Source organism: Neolamprologus multifasciatus, chromosome 7, assembly GCF_963576455.1.
Source record: "Neolamprologus multifasciatus chromosome 7, fNeoMul1.2, whole genome shotgun sequence".
NCBI lineage: Eukaryota > Metazoa > Chordata > Actinopteri > Cichliformes > Cichlidae > Neolamprologus > Neolamprologus multifasciatus.
Genome location: NC_140445.1, coordinates 56,818,566 through 56,840,621, shown reverse-complemented (window position 1 = coordinate 56,840,621; position 22,056 = coordinate 56,818,566). Strand labels below are relative to the sequence as shown.

General features: G+C 39.1%; 2 protein-coding genes across 3 annotated transcripts in view; one reads left to right on the top strand and one right to left on the bottom strand.

Moving 5' to 3' along the window:
- The window catches only part of iqsec3b (IQ motif and Sec7 domain ArfGEF 3b), a 32,202-nt gene extending 28,944 nt beyond the window's left edge, over nucleotides 1-3,258 (top strand). Inside the window, 3 exon segments of the mRNA XM_085165184.1 lie at nucleotides 397-440; nucleotides 1,425-1,707; nucleotides 1,710-3,258. Of these exon segments, the coding sequence (XP_085021310.1) occupies nucleotides 397-440; nucleotides 1,425-1,707; nucleotides 1,710-1,843 (461 nt within the window). The 3' untranslated portion in view covers nucleotides 1,844-3,258.
- A 1,544-nt stretch (nucleotides 3,259-4,802) lies between these two features.
- ptprq (protein tyrosine phosphatase receptor type Q) overlaps nucleotides 4,803-22,056 on the bottom strand; it is a 46,462-nt gene continuing 29,208 nt past the window's right edge. For both annotated transcript variants that reach the window (XM_085165144.1, XM_085165143.1), the window contains 20 exons: nucleotides 21,553-21,662; nucleotides 21,170-21,356; nucleotides 20,842-21,080; nucleotides 19,987-20,056; nucleotides 19,493-19,651; nucleotides 19,016-19,277; nucleotides 18,838-18,908; nucleotides 18,545-18,650; nucleotides 18,266-18,394; nucleotides 14,686-14,730; nucleotides 13,993-14,019; nucleotides 13,724-13,805; nucleotides 12,442-12,532; nucleotides 12,216-12,292; nucleotides 11,987-12,121; nucleotides 11,711-11,836; nucleotides 10,140-10,285; nucleotides 9,769-9,904; nucleotides 7,834-7,957; nucleotides 4,803-7,752 (listed from right to left, as the gene is read on the bottom strand). In XM_085165144.1, coding sequence (XP_085021270.1) covers nucleotides 7,715-7,752; nucleotides 7,834-7,957; nucleotides 9,769-9,904; nucleotides 10,140-10,285; nucleotides 11,711-11,836; nucleotides 11,987-12,121; nucleotides 12,216-12,292; nucleotides 12,442-12,532; nucleotides 13,724-13,805; nucleotides 13,993-14,019; nucleotides 14,686-14,730; nucleotides 18,266-18,394; nucleotides 18,545-18,650; nucleotides 18,838-18,908; nucleotides 19,016-19,277; nucleotides 19,493-19,651; nucleotides 19,987-20,056; nucleotides 20,842-21,080; nucleotides 21,170-21,356; nucleotides 21,553-21,662 — 2,360 coding nt within the window. In that variant the 3' untranslated portion in view covers nucleotides 4,803-7,714. The remainder of the gene's footprint in view (nucleotides 7,753-7,833; nucleotides 7,958-9,768; nucleotides 9,905-10,139; nucleotides 10,286-11,710; nucleotides 11,837-11,986; nucleotides 12,122-12,215; nucleotides 12,293-12,441; nucleotides 12,533-13,723; nucleotides 13,806-13,992; nucleotides 14,020-14,685; nucleotides 14,731-18,265; nucleotides 18,395-18,544; nucleotides 18,651-18,837; nucleotides 18,909-19,015; nucleotides 19,278-19,492; nucleotides 19,652-19,986; nucleotides 20,057-20,841; nucleotides 21,081-21,169; nucleotides 21,357-21,552; nucleotides 21,663-22,056) is intronic.

The window sequence follows — 22,056 nt, the reverse complement described above, 5'->3', positions numbered from 1 at the left end:
CCAGCAAACTTAAAAACATCTGTTTTTATAGAGGTGCTCACACTTGCTAATGATCAGTTAATCAAGTGTATGTTTGATTAGCAGCACCTGGATGCCATTTACACTCTTAATTCCAGTGTAAGCAATAAGGGTGCACTTGGTTTTGCTATATATTAATTTAATTGCCCTGTTAAATTAATTAATTGCACTGTTTAAATAGCCAGACTGACTGACTAAAACACTGCCCACCAGCACAGATGGATATTTAAGTATTTAGTTATGAGAAAACTGTAGTTTTAAAATATGAAAACATGACATGTTCAGTTGATTCTGTGCAAAATGTATGTTGAGAGTCTGTTTCTGACATTTTCGAAATTCTGTATGTGAAGCTGAAATCTGCCTGTTTTTCCCCCACAGGCCAGGATGCGTACGATAAAACCGGCAACAACAACACAGTAGAGGTGAGTGCCAAAGCTACTCTTGTCTCCCTCAGGTAAGTATCTGCGTCTGCAGCTCTGTGGGTGTGGTTTTTATATGTGTGTGTGTGCGTGTGTGTGTGTGGTTGGACAAGGGTTGTGCCTCATCCTGACAAGAAAGTGTGCTTTATGCTTTGCTTTAAAAGAGCTCCACCTGAGGCACATCCTGACTATGCAGCCATAGATACAAAGGATGCTGAGAGGACTCTGGTGTAGTGGTGCTACAAACTGTCTCTCACTGTGCCTCATGAGTAGACGAGCAGCCACTCTACTCGCTATATAGCATTCCTTCTCTCATCAATTGCTGCTTGCCAGCCTTACTGTATAAGCCACTGCAAGCCACCATAAGCCTGGCTGGCTCCAAGAATACATCTACAAAGCCAGATAAGCTTGATACTGTTAAAGGTCTGTTGTGTGTGTGGGTAAGTGTGTGCATGTCTGTACAACCAGCCCTTCCTGTAAGTAGGCGAAGTGAAAGAAGATGTTTTATTCTCTGTTTTATTCCTTTGCCCGTACTCCCAGCCCCCTTCTCCTCCCTTTCAATCAGTCCCTTAGATTTGTAAGTCACTGTGTTAGGGAGACACCACGCCCTCGGTGTCACCTCTTTCCTCGTCTGGCACTCCCTTATCTTTCAGCCTCTCAGTTTGCCACTCAATGACCACTCCCTGTGTCGCACTCCGACACTCATAAAATCCAAAGGGTTCCCGCCATAATTCCTTAAGAAAATCTCGTCTTACCCAGCAACCCTCTTCTCTTCCTAGGCTGGTGCGTGTAAATATGTGAACTCAAGTTTAAATCATCAAAGAGATGATCAAGAGAAAATGAGAGTGTGTGTTTTGCATGCGCTCGCTCTACATACTACCTAACTGCATGCCTGCATGCCCATGTGCGTAACACACCAGAGGGCTGCGTAGAGGCTGCGTTCAGGCTGGTAACTCCTCATGCGTTCTCTGACTGTTCCTAAACTAGGTGTCAATTCACAACAGGCTGCAGACCTATCAGCTGAGCCAGCCCAGCATTGAGTCAACGCCACTGGCTCTGGCTGCGCCACCTGCCCTGCTCAGCCCAGTCCAGGCCGGAGATCTCCGCCCAGAAACACTCATCCAGTGCCAGCAGATTGTCAAGGTGATTGTCATGGACCAGAGCGGGCGAGGACGGATGGAGGCATTCCTCAGCCAAGGCCCGGCCACCCATCAGCTCATCCAGTCGGCCCTGTCAACACCTGCGCGTGTCAGAGAGGGAGATGGGCCTCAACCCCTTTGCCGCCACCTCCTCCACCTTACAACCATCCCCACCAATTCTGTCCACCCGACTCACCCATGCCCCTTCACCACACCATGCCTCTTACCCGCAGGCGCAACTCCAGCGGCTCCCGCAGCATCGTTTAGGTCATCAGCTGCGTAACAAACTCCCCGCGCCAGACAAGATCCGCACACACACACTCAACAAACACATGCTGGAGCACAAGTCAGCTTACTTTGAATAGTAAGACAAAAGAAGTGCAAAAAAAAGTAAAGATTATATTGTGTGACTTAAATGCATTCCTCAGAATTTATTTATAGTCTTAACTTGGCTGTGTGCTTTTTAAACATGGAGTAGCTTTGATGGTATTTCTGAAAGACTTTTCTTCTTTCTTTTCTCTTCAGCCTGTCACCTGGTAGCAGCTGTTGTTGTCTGTCTGGATTTCACGCTGTTGGGTGTACGGTGACTTAGCATTTTTAAATGTCGCCTATCCAACAAGTGTACGTGAGCTTGGAGTGTCAGAAAAAAACACCCTGAAAAGACATGACATATCTTTAAAAAAAAAAAAGGGGAAGATTCTGTTTTCTTTGAGGATATTGATGTTCATGGCATCTCCCTGTTTTCAGTATTACCACACTCAGTGAGAGATCGTTTTGCAGCTAATCTTTATACCATAATCATTTTCCTTCATCTCTGCATAATGTGAAGAAACAAGAGCACCAGCTTATTTGTTTCTCCATTTTCTAGGGAACTCATAATCAGTGTGCGTGAAAAAAGGCAAAGAAGATAAATCTCTACCACCTACGAGTTAGTGTAGTAAGCAAGGATGCTGCTACTAACTAAACTATCCTAAATTAATATCCTGACGACAATCATGATTCGGTGCTTCACTGTTGCATGATTTTCTAAAATTGAACAGATAGCAGATATTCTCACAGTATCTGTGTGCTGTGATTCTGAAGTTGTGCTCGCACACAGCTCAGGAAACAGTCTGCTGCATTGCAACATGTAACACTTTATCTGCACCTCTGAGTTGTACTGAGGGGAGAGTGCTTCTGTACTGTTTGTTCAGCCTGCTTACCGATGGGCAACAGGGAGCCAGGCTGGTAATTTATCCTAACCAAGGCTAAAATAAGCCTTTCTCCTCCTGTCTATTTACTCCAAACAGGTTGCCTTGTGCATAGGGATGTTACCTTTGGATTTAGGGAAACTTAAAAAGAAAACGTCACCCAAAAATCAAATATACATGTTTTTCTTATGCTTTCTAGTGCTGTTTTTACATCTAGATTTTTTTTTCCTTCTGGTTTGAGTTGCTCAGTTGTGGACATGCCTGCCTTCTTTTGAATGTAATGGAGTTACTGTAGATAGCACTTGCCTTGCACTGCTAAAAGTGGAAAAAATGGCAGAAGGAAGCATCTATGACAAGAGGCGTAACCGTAATAGGATGTAAATAATAGGTCCCAGTGCTGAGCTGTAATGTTTTGTACCTGAACACTTTTTTGGTTGGATGTACAACCCAATCTCCCCCCCAAAATTAATAAAAACATAATGCAACACTTTGCAGATCACACAATCCCATATGATTATCTACAATATAACATAGAAAACATACTAAATGTTCAAATTGAGGGAACCGCCCCTGATAATGTAAAGATAAGGAATTCAATGGCAGCAATCCATCTAAAAGAAATGTTGTGACATGGCCGTGTTTACCTCTGTGTCAGCAAAGCCGTGTTGTTGTAATATTTCTGCAGTTTAGTGCACCTGCTGTAGCACTGTCTTGTTGATAGACGTGGTGGTGTCCTATCCTCTTTAAACCAGAGGATGCAGCGTCACTGTGCCTTAGACCATTTTAAATGATCCAGAGAAGACTACACATTTTCTAGATCATCTTCATATTATGGTTGTTTAACCTGCATTTGTGGATGGCAATTTGTGTTCACAGAGAGGGATTTCTGGAAGTATTTGTGAGCCCATGCAGTGATATTTACTGTATGACAGAATCATGCCTGTTTTCAAAGCAGTGCTGCGTGAAGGCCCATTGTGCTGTTAATGGCGAGATATTGACAATCTTTACAATTTTACATTAAGGAACAATATTCTGAAAGTGTTCCACAATTTGTAGATGTTGTTTTTTGCAGGTCGGTGAACCTCTGCCATCTTTGCTTCTTAGAAACTCTGTCTCACTAAGATGCAATTTTCATGTCCAGCCATGTGACTGACTAATTAACCTTTATTTAGTATTATATTTGCACGCTGTTCCTCCCCTTTTGTTGATCTCATCCTAACTTTTTTGAGATGGGTTGCTGCCATCAAATTATAAATAAGCATAATATTGTTCCTAGAATAATAAAATATCTCAGATTAAACATTTGTTTACACGTTTTTTTAATGTGCTTATGAGATTTTCAAATCACTGCATTGTGTTTTTATTGACATTTTACACATTGTCCCAACTTCCCTGGAGTTTGAGTTGTAGGCATCCATCCATTATTATATTCAGGATCAAGGGTGAGAGGCAGGGCACACTGCACAGGCAGCCAGTCCATTAAAGGGTGGACAGATTAAAACTGCTCACAACAAGATTTGAATCGAACCGAAGTGGATTTTTTATTTACTTATTTATTTATTTTTTGACAAATTGGATTTTGATTTCTAGAAATCACATTGCTACTAATTTTCTGATGTGTATTTTTTGGTGCTTTGAGCACCACAAGACAAAGTGCCATCTGCTACCATCATACTCAAGAGAAGGCTTGATTTCCTACAGCTATACCTCCAAAACTATATTAAAATGAAGTAAAATGCTCTACACAGGGTTGACCCAAATCACCTCACTAGACCACGTCTCCCCTCTCACCTATTTATATTCTCCTTACGCAATGAAAATATTATATAAGCAGACATGCACATGTGTACTGAATGTTAAATCAGGGGGAAAACTGAAGATGTCCGTGGAATAATAACTGATTTCCTCACGTGTCGTCTGTCTTGATGGTTTCGAGCCAGTTTGTACAGCACATCACGAATCATCCGACTGAGACATACCAAACACGTCTTGTACCTTTTTGCACCACAGAATATACTGGATATATTGTAAATAGATAATATAGATTTATTCTGAAAAAGTGATTGCTTTGCCCAGTGTGTGTATCTACGTATGTATTTGTACAGAGAAAATCTAGTTTAAAAGAAAAAAAGAATATTATAGTTATTATAGTTACTATTATTCACATTTAATATCGGGGGGAGTCCTATATGTGATAAGAGACAGAAAACAGGCAGCTTTTATAGAATGCGTGACATTATTACAGATCTACACTTGTCATTAAATTACCATGTCATGTTACTACAGGATTATTAAGAGATGGCTGCGTGTCATCTGTAAAGGTATGCAAAGGGCTATGCTGTATTGGTGAATACGTACAGTACACCACAAGTCACGCCACAAACACACACACACACACACACACACACACACACACATACACGCACTAGCATAACAAACAGCTGCACATGTGATCACACAAACACGCAAACATGCACACGGCTGCCAAAGCAACAACAAATTTAAGCTTAGACTTACCTTTGAAACTGCTTGATTTCTCAAGTCAGTAACCCCACTTTGTTTACTGTAAACTCTGACTTGTACTATACCGCATGACATATTTTTATTTTTTGTTTGCTTTGTTTTTTTCATTTACAGTACACAGGAGGAGTTTGAGTCTACGTTTTCGTTATTATTGTCAGGGCATGTTTGCTTTGTTGATGTCATTTTCTCCTTTCTCTCTCTTGCTCTACTCCCTCTCCCCCCTTCTCTTTTCTACCCTTACCCCTTGCCTTCTCCGTGGTTGTCATGGAGATGCACCAATCTGCATCCTCACTGTGGAGCACTGTCATTAATCTCTGCACCATCACAATATTTCTATAAAGGAGATTTCTTAAAGATCAACATGTTTACTAAAAGAATTTCTAATTTTTCTGTTTGAAGAGAATGAAAGAATAAAGTAGTTTTTACTCTCAGTCTTGCGTCTCCACGGTGTCTGTGTATGAAGCACTCTCTGCCTTTCTAATGAATTAATTTGCAGCAGGTGTGCAGGGAGGATGGCGGAATGAAGGAGCTTATGGGAAATCAGTCTGACCGGTGTTTCGCTGTCATTCCACCACACCTGGTCTGAACTCATTCATTAGAGGTCCTTCCACCAAACCCCCTGCCCCCAAAGTAACACTGAATCTGAGGTGTCTGAATGTCATATGCGTCTGCTGTAGTGGTTCTCAAAGTTGGGTCCAATGACTTGTGCAGGTACCTGATCCATATGCACAAACCTGTCCATAAAATCTGCTCTAAATTGTGCTGTAGTAATAAAAGACACATATCTACAGATGGGGACCATTTACAGAAATAATGCTATCATTTGGCCAATAGTAATCTCTTAAAAGCGTCGTTTTGCATTCCTCAGACACCATGGTTCATATTGACATGATATCATTGCATAGTCGCTGCAGATTTGTCAGTTGAAGATCCATGATGAGAATCACCAAACCCCAAATGAGCTCTACAGGATTGAAATCTGATGACTGTGGAGGCCATATGAGTACAGTGAACACATTGTCATTGTCAAGAAAGCAGTTTGAGATGATATGAGCTTTGTGACACACACATACACATGGTGCTCAGCTGATACTAAGAGGCTGAAAGTGTGCCAAGAAAATATCCCTCATACCATTGCAAGACACCAGCTTGAGCTGTTGAAAACCAATGTTTTTAAGTTGTTTTTGCTAAATTTGAACTCTACAGCAGGTGAAGCGGACACTCATTAAACAAAGTATTTTCCAGTCTTCTATTGCCCAGTCTTTGTGAGCATGTGCCCTCAGTTTCTGCTGCTGTAGCCTCAAGGCTTGACATTAAGATTTGACATGTGGTGCATTCACAGATGCTCCACAGCACACTTTGATTGTTAAGAGTGGCTATTTGAGTTACTGTTGCCTTTGTATCAGCTCAAATCACTCTGGTCATTCTCCTGTACGCCTGGTAACAGCAAGGCCTTTTCTCCCAAAGAACTGCTGCTCAGTGGATATTTCTTCTTTTTCAGACCATCCTCTGCAAACCCACAGAGATGGGCTGTGCAAGAAAATTCAAGCAGATCAGCAGTTTTTATCAGACAGGCCCGTCTGGCACCAACAATTATGCCATATTCAAAGTCATTTAAACCATCCCTCTTCCCCGTTCTGATGTTCAGTTTGAACCTCTGCAGGTCGTCTCAAGCCGAATGCTTAAATGTTCCTGATGTGTGTGCTAATATGCAGCTGAAATGATGCATCCAACAAAGTGCCTAGTGAGTATATAACCACAGCCTTGGATTTAACGGTTATGTTAGCTATTAAGCTACTGCAGACTTCCTTTGTTGAAACAGCAAGACTCACTAATTTGTAGCTCCCTACTGCAACGTCAAAGTGCAGATATTTGATGAAACAGTCAAGTGGAGAAAGTCTCGATTGTTTCTTTTATTTTGCAAATCACTCTTGAGAAAAGATAACGAACATCTCAACACAGTTATAAAGAGACTGAAAAGCCCCAACACCACTTTGGCTGAAAAAAATTACCTTAAAAAAACACAGATGATATGAACATAATACATAATAATAATAAGACAGTGAAATCGATTTGTGCAAATACCTGTAGGCTTACACTTGTGATAGAGCTCTCACGATCAGCTCACAATTTCTCATTTATTCCTGTCCTTTCTGAACTTCTTTGTCCCTGCTCTTCACTTTTTTCCCTCGCAGTGTCTTTGGAAACAAGTGTTCAAAAGGTTCAATATAAAGAGGACTGTGCTGGGAATAGATTTTGAAGTGGACTGAGTGGAGTTCTTCAGACAGATCGTTGAGTGCAGATATTCATCTCTTGTTGCTCTTACTTTGGTTTGTGGGGATGGACCTCTCCATCTCCAGGATCTGCCCACAGAGGATCCAGGATCACCCCAAAGAAATCTCACAGATGTTCCTTAGTCAGTTTTTTACATAGTGGTCTCCTCCCATTCCAGTTCAACATCACCTGAAGAGCAATAAAACCTTATGTGGTGAGCACTGAGCTGCATGTTTGTTTGTTTTTTTAAGTATGACCTCAAATATTTACCTTCCATGGCATCCAGGGAGTCCATCTTCTCCAGAGCAGAGTAGCTAACAAACCATATCGACTGGCTGTTGCCTTTGTTGTTTAGAAGTTCCAGCGTACTTTGGTGCAGGAAGATGTACTGGGCCTGACAGCACACATATGCATAGACATATTTCTGCTTATTCAGACCATATGTTCTTTTGCATTAATCACACAAAGAACAGATGTTGATATGAACAATGATATAGTCCTAACAAAAGAGTGGGAAAAGCAGATTAAGTTTGAATTGCTGTGGTACGAAGATTGTACCACTTGATTTATTTTTCAGAACTAAAACTTAACAGAGGTGATTTAAAGCCAGAGACATGTAAATTGGCTGCGTGTGAATGGTTTTGCATCTCTGTGAGAAGTGGTGACCTGTCCAGCCAACCCTCCTCAAAATTTCTTGCTGCTTTACTTGGTGATTAAGTGGTTAAAATAATGAATGAATACATGGATGATTTGAGATGTGCAAAAATACTTTGGTATCTTAATGGCTGTGACGACAACACCTCTTGGTGGTTTTTGCTTTGGATGTTTTATTTAGTTTCATTACTTTCAAATAAAGGATTTTGAAAGAAAACTTCAAGCACTCAGCAGTGCAGAAAAACTGGTTCTGGGTTGTTGCTCTGTCTTCCAAGATGACAACAACCAAAAACATGGTGAAAAACTACGTCCAGAAGATCAAAGTGAACTGGTCTGAAATTGAATCCCATCGAAAATCTTTGGGGTGAACTGAAATTTGAGAGATTAGTCAAAGCAAAGCTGGCTGGGATTGCTCAGGGAACATGATTGTAAATGACTGTAAGCTGTTATCCAGCACAAAACACAGCTGTCTATTAGCAATAGTCAAACTAGGATGTTTGGAAATGTGTTAAAAACTCCTTATTCTGTTTAACAGGACTTGAAATACTTCCCAACTATATTCCCAAATAATTCTGTCCTTATCTCTATAGTTTGAACTAACAGCAGTTGTGTAATTCATGAATACTGAACTAAAGGCACCAGAATGATAGAGCCTTTTAGCCAGTACAGGCCCAGTCTTTGACATTTCAAGTGTATTGTTTAGTCCTATGTGTGGTTTGAGTACTTGTGGCTTTTGTAATTAATTATAATTGTCATTCATGGTCTTTTTATTTCAGTAGGGAACTGGAACTACGTTTGCAAAATCTGATGGACTTTTACAACAACATCAACCCTTTGATGCCATAAACACATAAGTAGCTCAAATCAATGACTGTAGAAAACTTTTAAAGTGTCCTTTTAAAGCCGCCTGAAAAAGGCACTCTGCTTCAGAGTCTCAGCAAGGACATTTATGAGTTTGTAAAATAATCAATATGAATGATGTCCTCAGGCATTGTACTAATAGCTAGCCTGGCACACTGAAAACTGAACTCTCAAAGAATCATGCCTTCAGCAAGCACAGCTCTCATAGCTGCAGACACTACAGGCTCAAATCCCACAGCCAGATAATGGACACAAAGACGTGGAGAAAGTCTAGCAACAAGAAAACAATTACACAGAAGAAGCACAGTAACCACAGCAGGCAGAGAGTCTATACAGGCACTGACAGACAAATCAGCAGTCCACAAGTAAACACTAGGGTAAATATAGGAAAGGTTCAAGCTGTTTCAAAAGAGGGAATCCTGCTCAGCGCTTGCTTTTAATCCACCGCCAGATCATTCCCTTTGTCAATACTAAAATTTTCCGAATATCTTCTGATGGGGATGAGATCACAGCAGGGTACAAAGTAAAAAGTAGGGCAGCTACATTTCCATTTGTCAGTCTTTGATGATTCTTAAGTTTATTGGAAGAACTTAGGATAAATAAATTTTAAAAAAAAATCATATTTATTCTATTTACCATGAAGCTCACATGCAAAAGGTTAACATACTGCTGCACTTATGGTAAACTTACCAGATTCTGTACCATACACATCCTCTCGCTGCGCAGTTCAGCCACCAGCCCATAAATATCGACAAAGTCATGATCTCTGACATGCTGAATAAGATGATCCAAAGCAATAAACACACCTGTTCTTCCTACACCAGCGCTAAAGAAAATACAAGAGAGCAAATGCCATTATACTTTCAGCTGCACTGTTATACCACACAAAAGGATTTAGGTCTTATTTGTAGGTGTAATACAAAAGAGGATATGAAATTACTGACAGTGAAGCATTTACTGATAATCTGTTGATATGAGACTCAATTTTAATGACCAAAAATTAAATATTTTGCTATAGTTCATGCAATGTTAGTCTCCCTTACATGAAGCTGATAGCGTACCTGCAGTGGACAACAATAGTGCTATTGTCCTGCCTGTGCATTCGGACAGCTTTGACAAACTTAATGAGCGTACTGCAAGACTCTGGAACGCCGTGCTCAGGCCACGATGTGTAATTGAAGTGGCGGACCAAAATGTAGTGCCCATGCTGCAGGACAGGAACACACATAACAGGAAGTCAAGTATAAACTCTGTTTTTACGGCAGATTTTTTTCAGTGATAACAGAGATAACATTTATTATTTTTCTAACAATGAACAAATTTAATTAAAAGGATGTAGGCTCTCTCAAGCCATCAAACTACTGATGGAGAAATGTCAAAACAAAACTTTCTTAATGTAATCATAATCGAAATGTAATTCCAAACTAAAAGGTTGTGTGAGCATCCTCAATATGCCTGCACATCTTACTACCAAAACAAGATGGTTAGAGAGGCCTACACTCTGGTTTCCTATGAAACACATGTAGTTCTAAAAAGATGTAAAGCCTCCCCTATCATTCAGCTTTATTACATAGAGTTTACAAGATTTTTTTTAATATATTTTCTTATATAACATAAAATTCTGATAATTGTGATAATTTATCACCCCAAAATTGGGCAGTGCCACCATTACTTTTAAAATTCATGTTACAGGTTCTACTAAGAAACCAGTGCTTTTGACACCAAGAGTCTCAAAAGACAAGTCTGAACTTAGAGCTCTCCTTATTGGCTGTAGGTAAAATTATTTCCTGCTCGCAAATTCCTATAAAACTGGAAGAGCTCGACATAGATACCAGTTCAGCTTGAAAAGGGTAGCTGGAGTCCCAACATTACTTTCCATTCAACAGTGTCTTCTGATGGCTACCTTATGCACATCACTGAATCACTTTTTCCACCTGCACCCCTTAATAAAGCAAAAATGTTGTCTTTGCAGTCAGTGGATGATGCTGTTTCCTCCATACTTAATCAGTTTAATGCCTTTTTGTTCTTCATCAAGTGTTTCCATGTTATTCGCTCATCAATAATCCAGTAAACCTGTACTTTAGTTTGCCAGAAGTGTAAATTGTTCAGCCTGTTTTAATAAACCAAAGGTTTTTTAAAGCAAACCTTTTCAAAGGTTCATTCATTAGAGGAGCTGGAGAAGTGGGGGCATATTAGCAGATGGTTTTTATTTTTGTTTATTCTTTTAAATCTTATTAGTTATTTTTGACGAAAAGAGAAGTTGCTTTTTCTTTTTTAATTGTAAAAAAATAAAAGAACTAAACTAAACAAAAAAAGCCAATTTATCCTCATAAAATAATAATAATAAAATAGCACCATGTTGCCTAGCAACCACTTAGCAAAGAATTAAAATAACACTGATATAGTAGAGCAGAACCTGAGCATTGCAGGTGACTCGTGAAAAACATGCAAATTTTTTAAGTATCTCCACTTTCCAGGTGCACAAATAGACCAAACAATACTGTATCATTGACATGAACTAATATTACTATTGCATGCACACATATATTTCAAGTCATGTGTGCACTGTAAGTGTGCATGTGTGCGTGGTAGCCGGTGAATGCTCACTTGATGGAGGTTATTGGCGCCATACCTTTTCTACTTTCAGAGTTCTGATAGTCCAGTCAGGAAAGACTTCCTCTGACACCTTTGAGATGAGAATGTCACTAAACACTGACATCGGCTTGTTGTCTTCAGGCCAGTACTTGTGACATCGAATCTGAAATGTCACACACACCCACACACACATACATCAGCTCTTTAGAGCAGACATAAGCATCCAGGGAATGAAGCCCAAATACTGGCTTGTACTCTGAATGCTAATAGCAGTGAGGTTCTTTTCTAACAGTGACAAATCTCTCATACGCACTCTGCCTTTCTCATAACACTGAGTGAGCATGGCGATAGTGCGGGTTCCCGTTTCCCAGATCATCCTCCAAAAATCAGCCACAGTGCCCGGCAGAGGGCCCTGGGTGGCTATGAACTCATTGGGACACAAATAACCCTACAGACACAGAAAAAAGGAGACGGGGAGGCTTACATCTACCCTTATGCATGTGGATGTCTATCTGACAGAATCGTGACTAACTGGTACTCACTGAGACAAAGCTGGCATTGATGTAGTCTGAGCCTGCAGTGCCAGGTTCAGACAGCAGTTTCACTCGGTTGTTATTATCTAAAAACAGTACAGGGATAATAATACAGCTGAATTTAAATATATGAAATGCGACCACAGTGAAGCAAACAGCAATGCGAGATAGGAACAATTCTGGTACGTTGTAGGCGCAACGGCCTTGAAAAACTAATTTCAGCCTGGCAACATACAAGGTTTGATGTTTGGGAAACGATTTTTGGACTTGTTCCACGGCAGGTCGGCGTCTGTAGTGGCCAGGTCCTGCAGCAGCTTTGGGAGTTCCTGGATGGACAAAATATAACACATCAGTATTCACAGAAACACACAAAGGTCAAGGCTACACTTTTTGCCAAAGTAAAATCAAGGGCCACGAGTGAGTGAAAGATAAAAGTAAAAATAGGTGACTACTCACCCATTTCCTGCTGGCATACTCAAAAATAAAACTCACAGTCCTTTTGACTTCAGAAAATATTATCTAATATGTATGTAAATGGTAGAAAAGGTTTAGTTTTAAAATTATGCATTACTGAAACATCTAAGGTCAAAAATTAGTGAATTAGCTAATGTATTAAATGTAATATAAACCACTAGTTTTTCATTTTCTTCTGTATTTATTTATCATTGTATTCATTCATTTTCCATGTATATCTTAAGATTTTCATCTACTGTATTAACACTGCTTTACAAATCTACTATCAAAATCATTTTGTATGTTTCTGTATGGTTAAAACAACCAGTATCCCCAAGTTCTTTAAAAAAAAAAATTTTCATGCTAAAATATAATTAAAATATAATTATTGTTATTATCATTGAAAAGCTGAATAAAAATAAAGCAAGTTTGATTAGAGTGACAAATTACAGTTATTTATTTGCATTCCTAAAGAGAGAAAAATTGTTCTAGTGGTTGAATATTATGATTCTCTGAGAGATCAAACTTAGAATAAAAACCTGAGTTTGTTATTTTGTTGCTTTGCCTTTGTATTTCTCGACAAATACATCAAATCCTGTAACCCAGTAACATAGAGATATCATATACATACTCATTTTCTGTATTCACGTGAAGATGTAAACAGAATTATTGACCAACTATTATTAAAAAACAGTATTTTTAAAGTATTTAAAGTATCAGCAGTATTTCTGAAGAACCTATGCATTTACCATTTAGCTGATGTTGATCAACTAATAGGTGAAATCTGGATCAAATTACAGAATGACAGATTTGCATGAAGAAGCACAGATGTATAAAAAAATGCAAAAAGACTTGTAATTAATAAGGACAATTTAATTGAAGGTAAAATTGGGGTAACTTTATAAAATGTTCTCTACATTAATTTTTAATAATCTGTTAATAATCTACATTTAATGGCATATGAATGTATATATTTAACTTTATCTAATTTACCTCTGTTTTTGTATTTATAGTTTATTTATTGGTCTGGCATGCACAGGGTAAGGTTGTAAAGAAACACGTACAGAAAACTCCTCCTGGAACTTGGAATTGTCATTGGCACACAGATCCTCTACATGCTGCAGAAAAGACTTCTTGTTGACAGGCCTGTCGGTGAGGGCGGGGGAGAAATGCACTGAATGTGAGAAGCAGAAGAGGATGCACAGTAACTCTACGCCTATATGTGAGTTTCTTTAAACACATTCAAGGATACAAGCAAGACTAAGCAGCACAGGGCAGACTCTTTCATACTGCACTGTGTGCATATTTGAAATATTTACACAGGGCGACTTACTTGAGTGATTTCCTGTAGCTGAGCAGCCTGGATAAAAATAGACAGTAAAAATCAACCAATATAAACAAATGAATTCAGTAATCACAGCCCACACGACAGCATTTTCTGTCCACGACAGAACTGAACGGATCCCCACTTCAGACAGAACATGGCGATGTGTTGAAGGCAGGGACGGTTAACCATTTTTTAATCGCTTTGGTTAAACATCGACACAGACTTTGATGTTTTGTTCTAAAGGAATATGTGAACATCAGTAGCATCAATTGAATGCAGCTATTCCCCCGAGGAAGCCTTCTTGTTGCAGCGCTGTGACATGCAGCTACGCAGATCCTCAGCCATCGATAAAGCTTACACATTAGGTACCCTACAAGAGTGCTAAGCCTTCCGAGCAAATTTTAGATAACAAGTTGGCAAACAAATTAAAATGGTCTTAAGCAGAGGTCTGTCAGCAACTCTCCAGCTTCCCTGACATTGATGGAGAATAGGGAGCAGTTTGTAGGTAATACATTGATGTCACTGATTTGTTCAACTTTTGATCTCCACTGAAGGTTTACTAAGCAGCACAGATGGATTAATTAATGAAAGCTTAATGAGTAACACTGTGATGACACACATGCACGCAAAGCAGACTACAGCTTACAAACAGATATATGCAACAAAATGTGCCACACACATGCTAAAAGCCCAACTTACTGGATCACATAAATCTCTTTCCGTCGAAAGAAGAATGAAGAATACCTGGTGGGAGAGAAGTGCTCAGTGAGAGAAAAACAAAAGCCTAAGCAAGCAAATGCAGGTGCTTAAGTTGTGCAGAAGAAATCTGGCTAAATACAACGAAATGTGTGTTATTTTAATATGAAACTCAGCAAAGCATTAGCACAGGCATACCACAGAAACAAGGACAGTCCTCATTTAATGTAGATCAGCTGAAAATAGATGACCTCAGTGCAAGGGCACATCAGCTAAGGACTTAGCTGGTACCCTTCTATGCATCTAACTGGAAAATATATATTAAGTTGCTTGAACTTGTCTCCTGTTGCTGCTGCACCTGCAGCTCCCTTTGCAACCCATCTCCAGTCTATCTCCTCCCTTTAATGCTCTGCCTGACCATATTGCCAAATATAAATTGTTGTAAACTGCAAATGATGTTGAAAATTAAGCTGCCAGGCAAGAGGAAAAAAGGAAGAAGAGGTTTGTGGATGTAGTGATGGAGGACATGCAGAGGGTGGAAGTGAGGATGCTATGGATAGAGTGACATGGAGCCATTGAGCAGCCAAAAGAAGAAGATGGATATTCTTGTGAGAGAGGTAGTGTGTATAGAGACCTCGTTTCATCACCTAACTTGGGAAGATAGTCTGGTTACAACAAAGCATAGAAAAGAATCTGTCCTAATGACCGCAATGTGAACTGCGTATGGATATTTTGGTTCACATTTTTTTGCTTGTTTGAAACTTAAAAAGAGTGGTTGACAAACTGTCCTCAGGAACTGCATCCTTTATCAATTGCCTAATTAGAAGAGATAAGTAGCAATTATCCTCTGCAGGGAAGAACTTGTATTTATCTTCTTGTAATTAGGTTCTGTGTTTTAATGCTCGTACACGGTCAACTTTTCCTGAAGACAGACACATTTACTCGCCTACATGGACCTCTTTATTTTTGTTTTCTGTTGTGTTTTGTCAGTATGTGGCTGACAGTATTCTTTAAATGTTGTGGAAGGAAGGGGTTCACTTAGAGGTTGCTTAAATGGCAAAATCTATTTATGCATTGTTAATGGCTACACTGTTAAAAAAAAACATCTTAAAAAAACGGTAATATTCCGGCAGCTGTGGCGCCAAAATACTACCGTAAAATAACAGAAAATAACTTCCTCGTAAAAATACGGTTATTTCCAGTAATGACAATACAGTTTGTTGCGCTAATTTTACATGGGATCTTGCCTTTTCAAGTGATTTTAAACATTAAATTAGGAACATGTTAATGTGATTAAACAATGAAATTATCTATAAATAGGGGAAAAAAAACCAAATCGTAAAAAAACAGTAATATTCCGGCCAGTGGGGCACCAAAATACTACCGTAAAATAACAGGAAATAACTTTCTCATGAAAATACAGTTATTTTCAGTAATGAAAATAGAGTTTGTTGCGCTTATTTTACATGGGATTCTGCCTTTTCCAAGTGCTTTTAGACATTAAATTAGGAACATTTTAACGTGATCAAACAATGAAATTACCTATAAACAAGGTCAATGAATGTGGCAATATGAATCATAATACGTAAATGTACAGAAATATACAGTTAACAGGTGGTTTAAATAATAATGGATTGCATGCCCTGGGACAGACTGACAGAGGCGAGGCTACCATATCGCCATACCATACCATCGGCCCCTCTGGCCATCACCAGTAGGTGAAAAGTCTTGACCACGGACACAATACCGAGAGTGTCCGAGCCGGGGCTCGAACCAGCAACCTTCTGATCACAAGGCAAACTGCCAACTCTTGAGCCATGATCGCCCTAAATAGCATTGATAATAATACTTGTGTGATGTAACACAAGCTTATAGGAATCATGTTATATACTTTTCCATAGCATTACATTTGAATTCAACAGTTCGATCTTTCAAATAACGGACAGATATTTGTGAAATCATGATACATTTGTGAATGTATTTTAACAATCTAAATATGCATATGTACAGACAGATACATTTAATAATCATGAAAATTATGTTTTATCACATTACAGTGATTTATCGTTAATTTACATTTGAAATGTGAAGTCACAGTCTATTTACGTAACTTTAATGATATTCTAGAAGAACAGAACAAAACTGTAAAATGCACAGTAAAAAAAATTTATATTAGGATTTTTTTCCTACAGTGCTGCCATACCCGCGACCTTGTGGTTGTTAGTTCACATTCATTGGCCGATGCTTAGCGTCATGTTATTATGTGTCCCAACATCCAATGGCATGTCACATTGTTTTCATGGCCACACCCTCACACCAGGTGCAGAGGCCTATTTCTGTTCAGGAATGTTGTGAATACTTTGAGATTTATATTAATTGCAATTCCTACCTCTACATTTATTTTTTAAAATATATAATTAGCACAGCATGGCCGTGCAATGTTTTATATGTTTTTTTTTTAGTTTTTATTCCTATTAATTATATTTTCACTTGTTACCTCATCAGACCTAGATGACATGAAATTTTCAGCAAAATTATAATTCAAATACTCCTTTAATTATTGATTATTCTCATTAATTTTCGATAATTTTATATATTTTTCCATAGTATTACATTTGAATTTAGCAGATCATTCTCTCACATGACAGACAAATATTTGTGAAATTATGATACATTTCTGAATGTATTTTTACAATCTAAATATGCATATGTACAAAAAATATATTTAAAAAACAAGAAAATTGTGTTTTACTATATTTACAGTGATGTTATGTTATTTTACCTTTGACATGTAAAATCACAGTCTACTTATGTAAATTTCATGATATTCTAGAAAGACAGTACAAAGCTGTAAAATATACAGTAAGATGCTTTGACATTACTATTTTTTGGAACAGTGTAGATATATATATAGAGGATTTACTATTACAAAGCCTTTGGCAGTATAGTATATACAGTAACATTTCTGCTTATTGGACAAACTGCTCTACCTATTAGCTGCTGATTAATGAATCAGATTATAAACCAGTGTTTATACTGCGTACATATTATTTTTCCTCAAGTTTACTGCTATACATCGGTGGCACTCATAAATTATAAACAACAACTAAACCTGAGTTTGATTCTCACCAGATTCAAAATTGCAGCTTGTAAATGAAGAGCAGCTTGCACCACTTAGTGTCTGCACTCTTGTTTGTGCCAAAGACAAAAAAAAACCTAGTAAAGCTAGATGCTAAATTTGTCTGAGAGGATGGTGGGAGAAAGGAGACAGGAAGACTTGTCTGTTCTGCAGAGAACTGAAGATAAATTATAAAGCCACTTTAGTGCTGCATTGTGTCTCTGTGCTGCTGCTATTTTCTGCACAAACTCTACAACACTAGAAGATTTTGTGCTGACAGGAGCGCACATCAAGTTGGCTGCAGCAAAGGCATTTTTTGTCTTGTTGCCTGAGATTCAAGATCGTGTTTGGAGAGGCTAAATTAAGCCTGAAGTCATGTAGTACGCACCCTAATTCAGTTGCCTGAAATGTGCATGTTATATTCGTCAAAGTGACGCTTTTAGATTAAAACTAGCACAAACTTACTGGTTGAGTTTTTCTTGTTTTAGCTCCATATCTGCTACGGCGATCAGCTGATCCAGCTTACACTTAGTCTCTATGATCTCTGCCTCTCTGGGCGAATACGTCCCACCTTCCTTTTTACGCTGGTGGATCCTGACATGTCAATAAATCAAACAGGTAAATAATGATACAAATACATGTGTAAAATGAGTGAAGTTTTGTTTTCAAATGGTATAATGCTCAACTAGCCACGATTAAGACTATTAATATATGCAAATGAGTGAGTGTCTTTTGCCATCTTACTTGACTGAGCCACAGATGATGATGATGAGTAACACAGCCAAGAAGAAGGAGAGCAGAACGCCCAGAATTATCTGCTCTTCTCTGGTCAAGAGCCCATCGCCTGGAGCTGGAGGGTCACAGAAATGGCAATAAAGCAACCCACGTATTGGTAATTAATCTTACAATAAAATGATGCATTAGTAAATTTCCCCATACTCCTTAACAGAGAAGAATTCACAGAATGATAAACATTAATTCAAAAAAAGTAGAGGGCTTTGCCACACAGGTTACCCCTTTCCTTAGTACAGCAGTACCTGTTTTGATATGCTCCGAGTATTCAGAGTCTGTGTATTCCCCGTTGATGTTAGTGGCTCTGAACTTAAACCTGGTAAATATAAGACAGCACACAAGACTTTGCATTAGCTTTTACTAACAATAAACATAAAAAAGTTATTATTTTTTTTTATTTGACTGTGTATGTGGCGCACTCACACATAGACAGAGTTAGGCTTCAAAGGTCCATTGCAGAAATGCTCAGTGTTGTTGCCCGTGCAGTCATCGCTCTTGCCGATCACATATTCTGCAGCAGTTTGGTTGTACCTCTGTGACCAACCATCTCTAAACACACCTCTGAGATGTGCATTCATACTTGAGTCACTGCACGGGGGGTTGGTGAACCCTGAGTCAGTAAAGTAAGGGACGGGATGATCATTGTACGCGCTCTTCCAGTTGGTCACGTTCTTGTTGTCCTTTACTGTGGCAAGATAAAAGTTAGAGAGGAGAAGAAGTGCAAAGAGGCCAAGTCAAATTTCAGCTGCTTAAGTTTTTACTTGCTTTTTTCTTTGAGGTAGGGACAAAGTAACATAGTGTAAACTCTGATTTAAAACACACACACATACAAAGGCAGACGCCCGAGTCGAGTGTATCCAACTAAAAGTGATGGCTGTCAATGTTTTTTAAGAGTCATACCCCCTGACTCGGCCACGATGACCTGAATTTTTGTGATTGGTCCATTGTCGTCACTATAGAAACATGCAGGCATGTGGATGGTGATACTCCTGTGGGTAACCATGGCAACCCCTCCATAGCTCAGCATTGCCTGGGGTTTTTGGGTTGGCTTGGATGGGGCTGAAACACACACATACACACACAACCACACACATGAGCACACCCAGAAACACACACACACGTGTGTGCGTAGAAGTTGCGTCTGTGTGAGAAGATGTACTTTTAATCTGCCACATTTACATATATAACACGGCAAACAGGCTGGAATAAATGCATAATTAGCACCCATCTAATAATACTGCCAAGATACATTTACTGTATCAGAGCGGCCCTGAATGCCGAGCAATAATACTGTGCAGTGGTAGTTTTCTGTCTCACACTATGCTGCACTGCTGCATCAAGAAAGAAAGACTCTGGAGCATTGCAGAGCACAGACAAGACAGACGGGCTTGTACCTTTGATCCCTGTAGTAATCAGGACACGTGAGCTGAGTGGGCTCTTGCCAGCCCCGTTCTTTGCTGAAATCTGCAGTCAGACAAGCACAAGAGAGAAGGGAATACAAAAGTAAGAAAGACCAGCACAGAAAGGAATTAAAGCATTGAAAAGTTTAACAAGTCCAAGCTTTTGGTTGATGGTAGGCTTGGTTGTTTGGCTAGTATAGGTGCGCTGGTGAGATCATAAAGTTCTATAACTGAAGTTTCCCCTTCAGTTGTCTCTTTGTGCATCTTTGAATTGCTCTTAAAGCTTCCATGGACCTAAAGTTGGTCCATGGAAGCCCTGTTCTGGCCAATTGTGCTTTTGCTTCACCTACAACATCAAACTTACAGAGCAAGAACCAACTATCTCAAGCTGATCCAAATTTCATTTCGAGAATTATCACCAGTGCTCAGAGTTCCAGCTACAATTTAGAGATGAAGCTGCAGTTTTTTAGAGACAGAGCCCACAGTTTCATAGCCAGGGAGTACATTATCAGTTGAGTTACGAGGCCTGTTAAATTTTTCCACTGGGAATTTTCCAGGAATCGGAGGGAAAACTTTTAGAAGAACTGCAGTGTATGCCAGCATGAGTCTGCACACAAGGGAATGAAAAGACACTTTTGGTCGCAAGTATACTTACTTCACTGTAAACTTGCACTACAACCATGATGTTGGATAATCTGAGCCATCTGATGAACCATTTGCACAATACTGTATATTTGTTTTATAATTTTTGGGGGACATTGTTTTTCTTACATGGAGAACTTACACACCGAATCTCAAATTTGCAATGAAAAGAAAAGAATTCACTTCACACAGCGGTGTGTTTTTTACCTGTAAACTGTAGGTTCGTCCTCCCTTTAGCCCTTCTATTACAGCATCCATCGTGTTATTCTCTTTTTGGATGATGTTAAGGCTAATGTTTCTGACCAGCTGGTCCTTCTCAAAGATGTATACAATGTATTCTGTAATGTTTCCATTGGGCTCCTCTGGAGGGTTAAAGGTCAACTTCACAGCACGCACTTCCTCTGGGATTACTGAAACTGTCACATTCTTTGGAGGGTCTTTAGGTTCTAGGGTCAGATACAAGACAACAGTATTAATTTGGTCAACTCTAAAGGTGGGCAGAAGGTGGTGCAGGCACTACAATGTGAAGACGTACCCTCCTCCTTTGTTTGAAAGTAAATGGGTCCAATGGCTTTCCCATCACTGCTAGCGTGCTCCAAGTCACCAGTGAAGGCAGTGATAGTCACAGAGTAACGACTGAAAGCCGTCAAGTTAGTAACAACAATGGTCATTAACTCCCCTGGAGCCCTGACTATTGAGATATTCACCCCGGGACCATCCACCTAGCATTACAGGACATTATATAGAAAAGTTATTAAGTTATACTGGATTGCTTTTATAGCCTTGTACTTAAATTGCTACTGCTTTTTGAAAAAGCCTGAACAACATAATACCCTGTTGAGCTGTTCTAAGAATTTTGTTCTACAGTTCATTGGTGACATGCTCATATTTGTGACAAACACAGTCTAACGAGATGACCTGCACAAGATAAGAAGTCAGTCCAGAGAGAACAGCTGGAGCGTCCCACGCAATGTGAAAGCTGTTGGAGGTGGAAGTCACTTTCAGGTCACGGGGAGGAGCATCGGGGTCTGAGGAAGGAAATGAGAGAAACACTGAAAACTGAAAAATGAGTGGCTCCAGTTATATGAATCAAACAAGACTAAACAAGATAAGGTAATTAATCTTTTCTTTGTTCTAAATACTGAATTAATGAGCTGAAGACTTTCCTGCATACATTAGTTGTACTTGGCAGGGGAGGTCGAGTATTTAGTTTGGCTGGAACATATTAGATAATAAAATTACTGCAGCATTGCAGGACATGTCATTGCAAATGTATTAGGTATTATAGGTTATTGGCATGACTAACAATTTTAATACTTTAATTGCTAAATCTTAACATGTTTACATTAATAAAAAGGTACTTTTGTTGCATTAGTGTTAACTGATCATTCTTTGGGATTAGCAGGGATCACTTGGTCCACC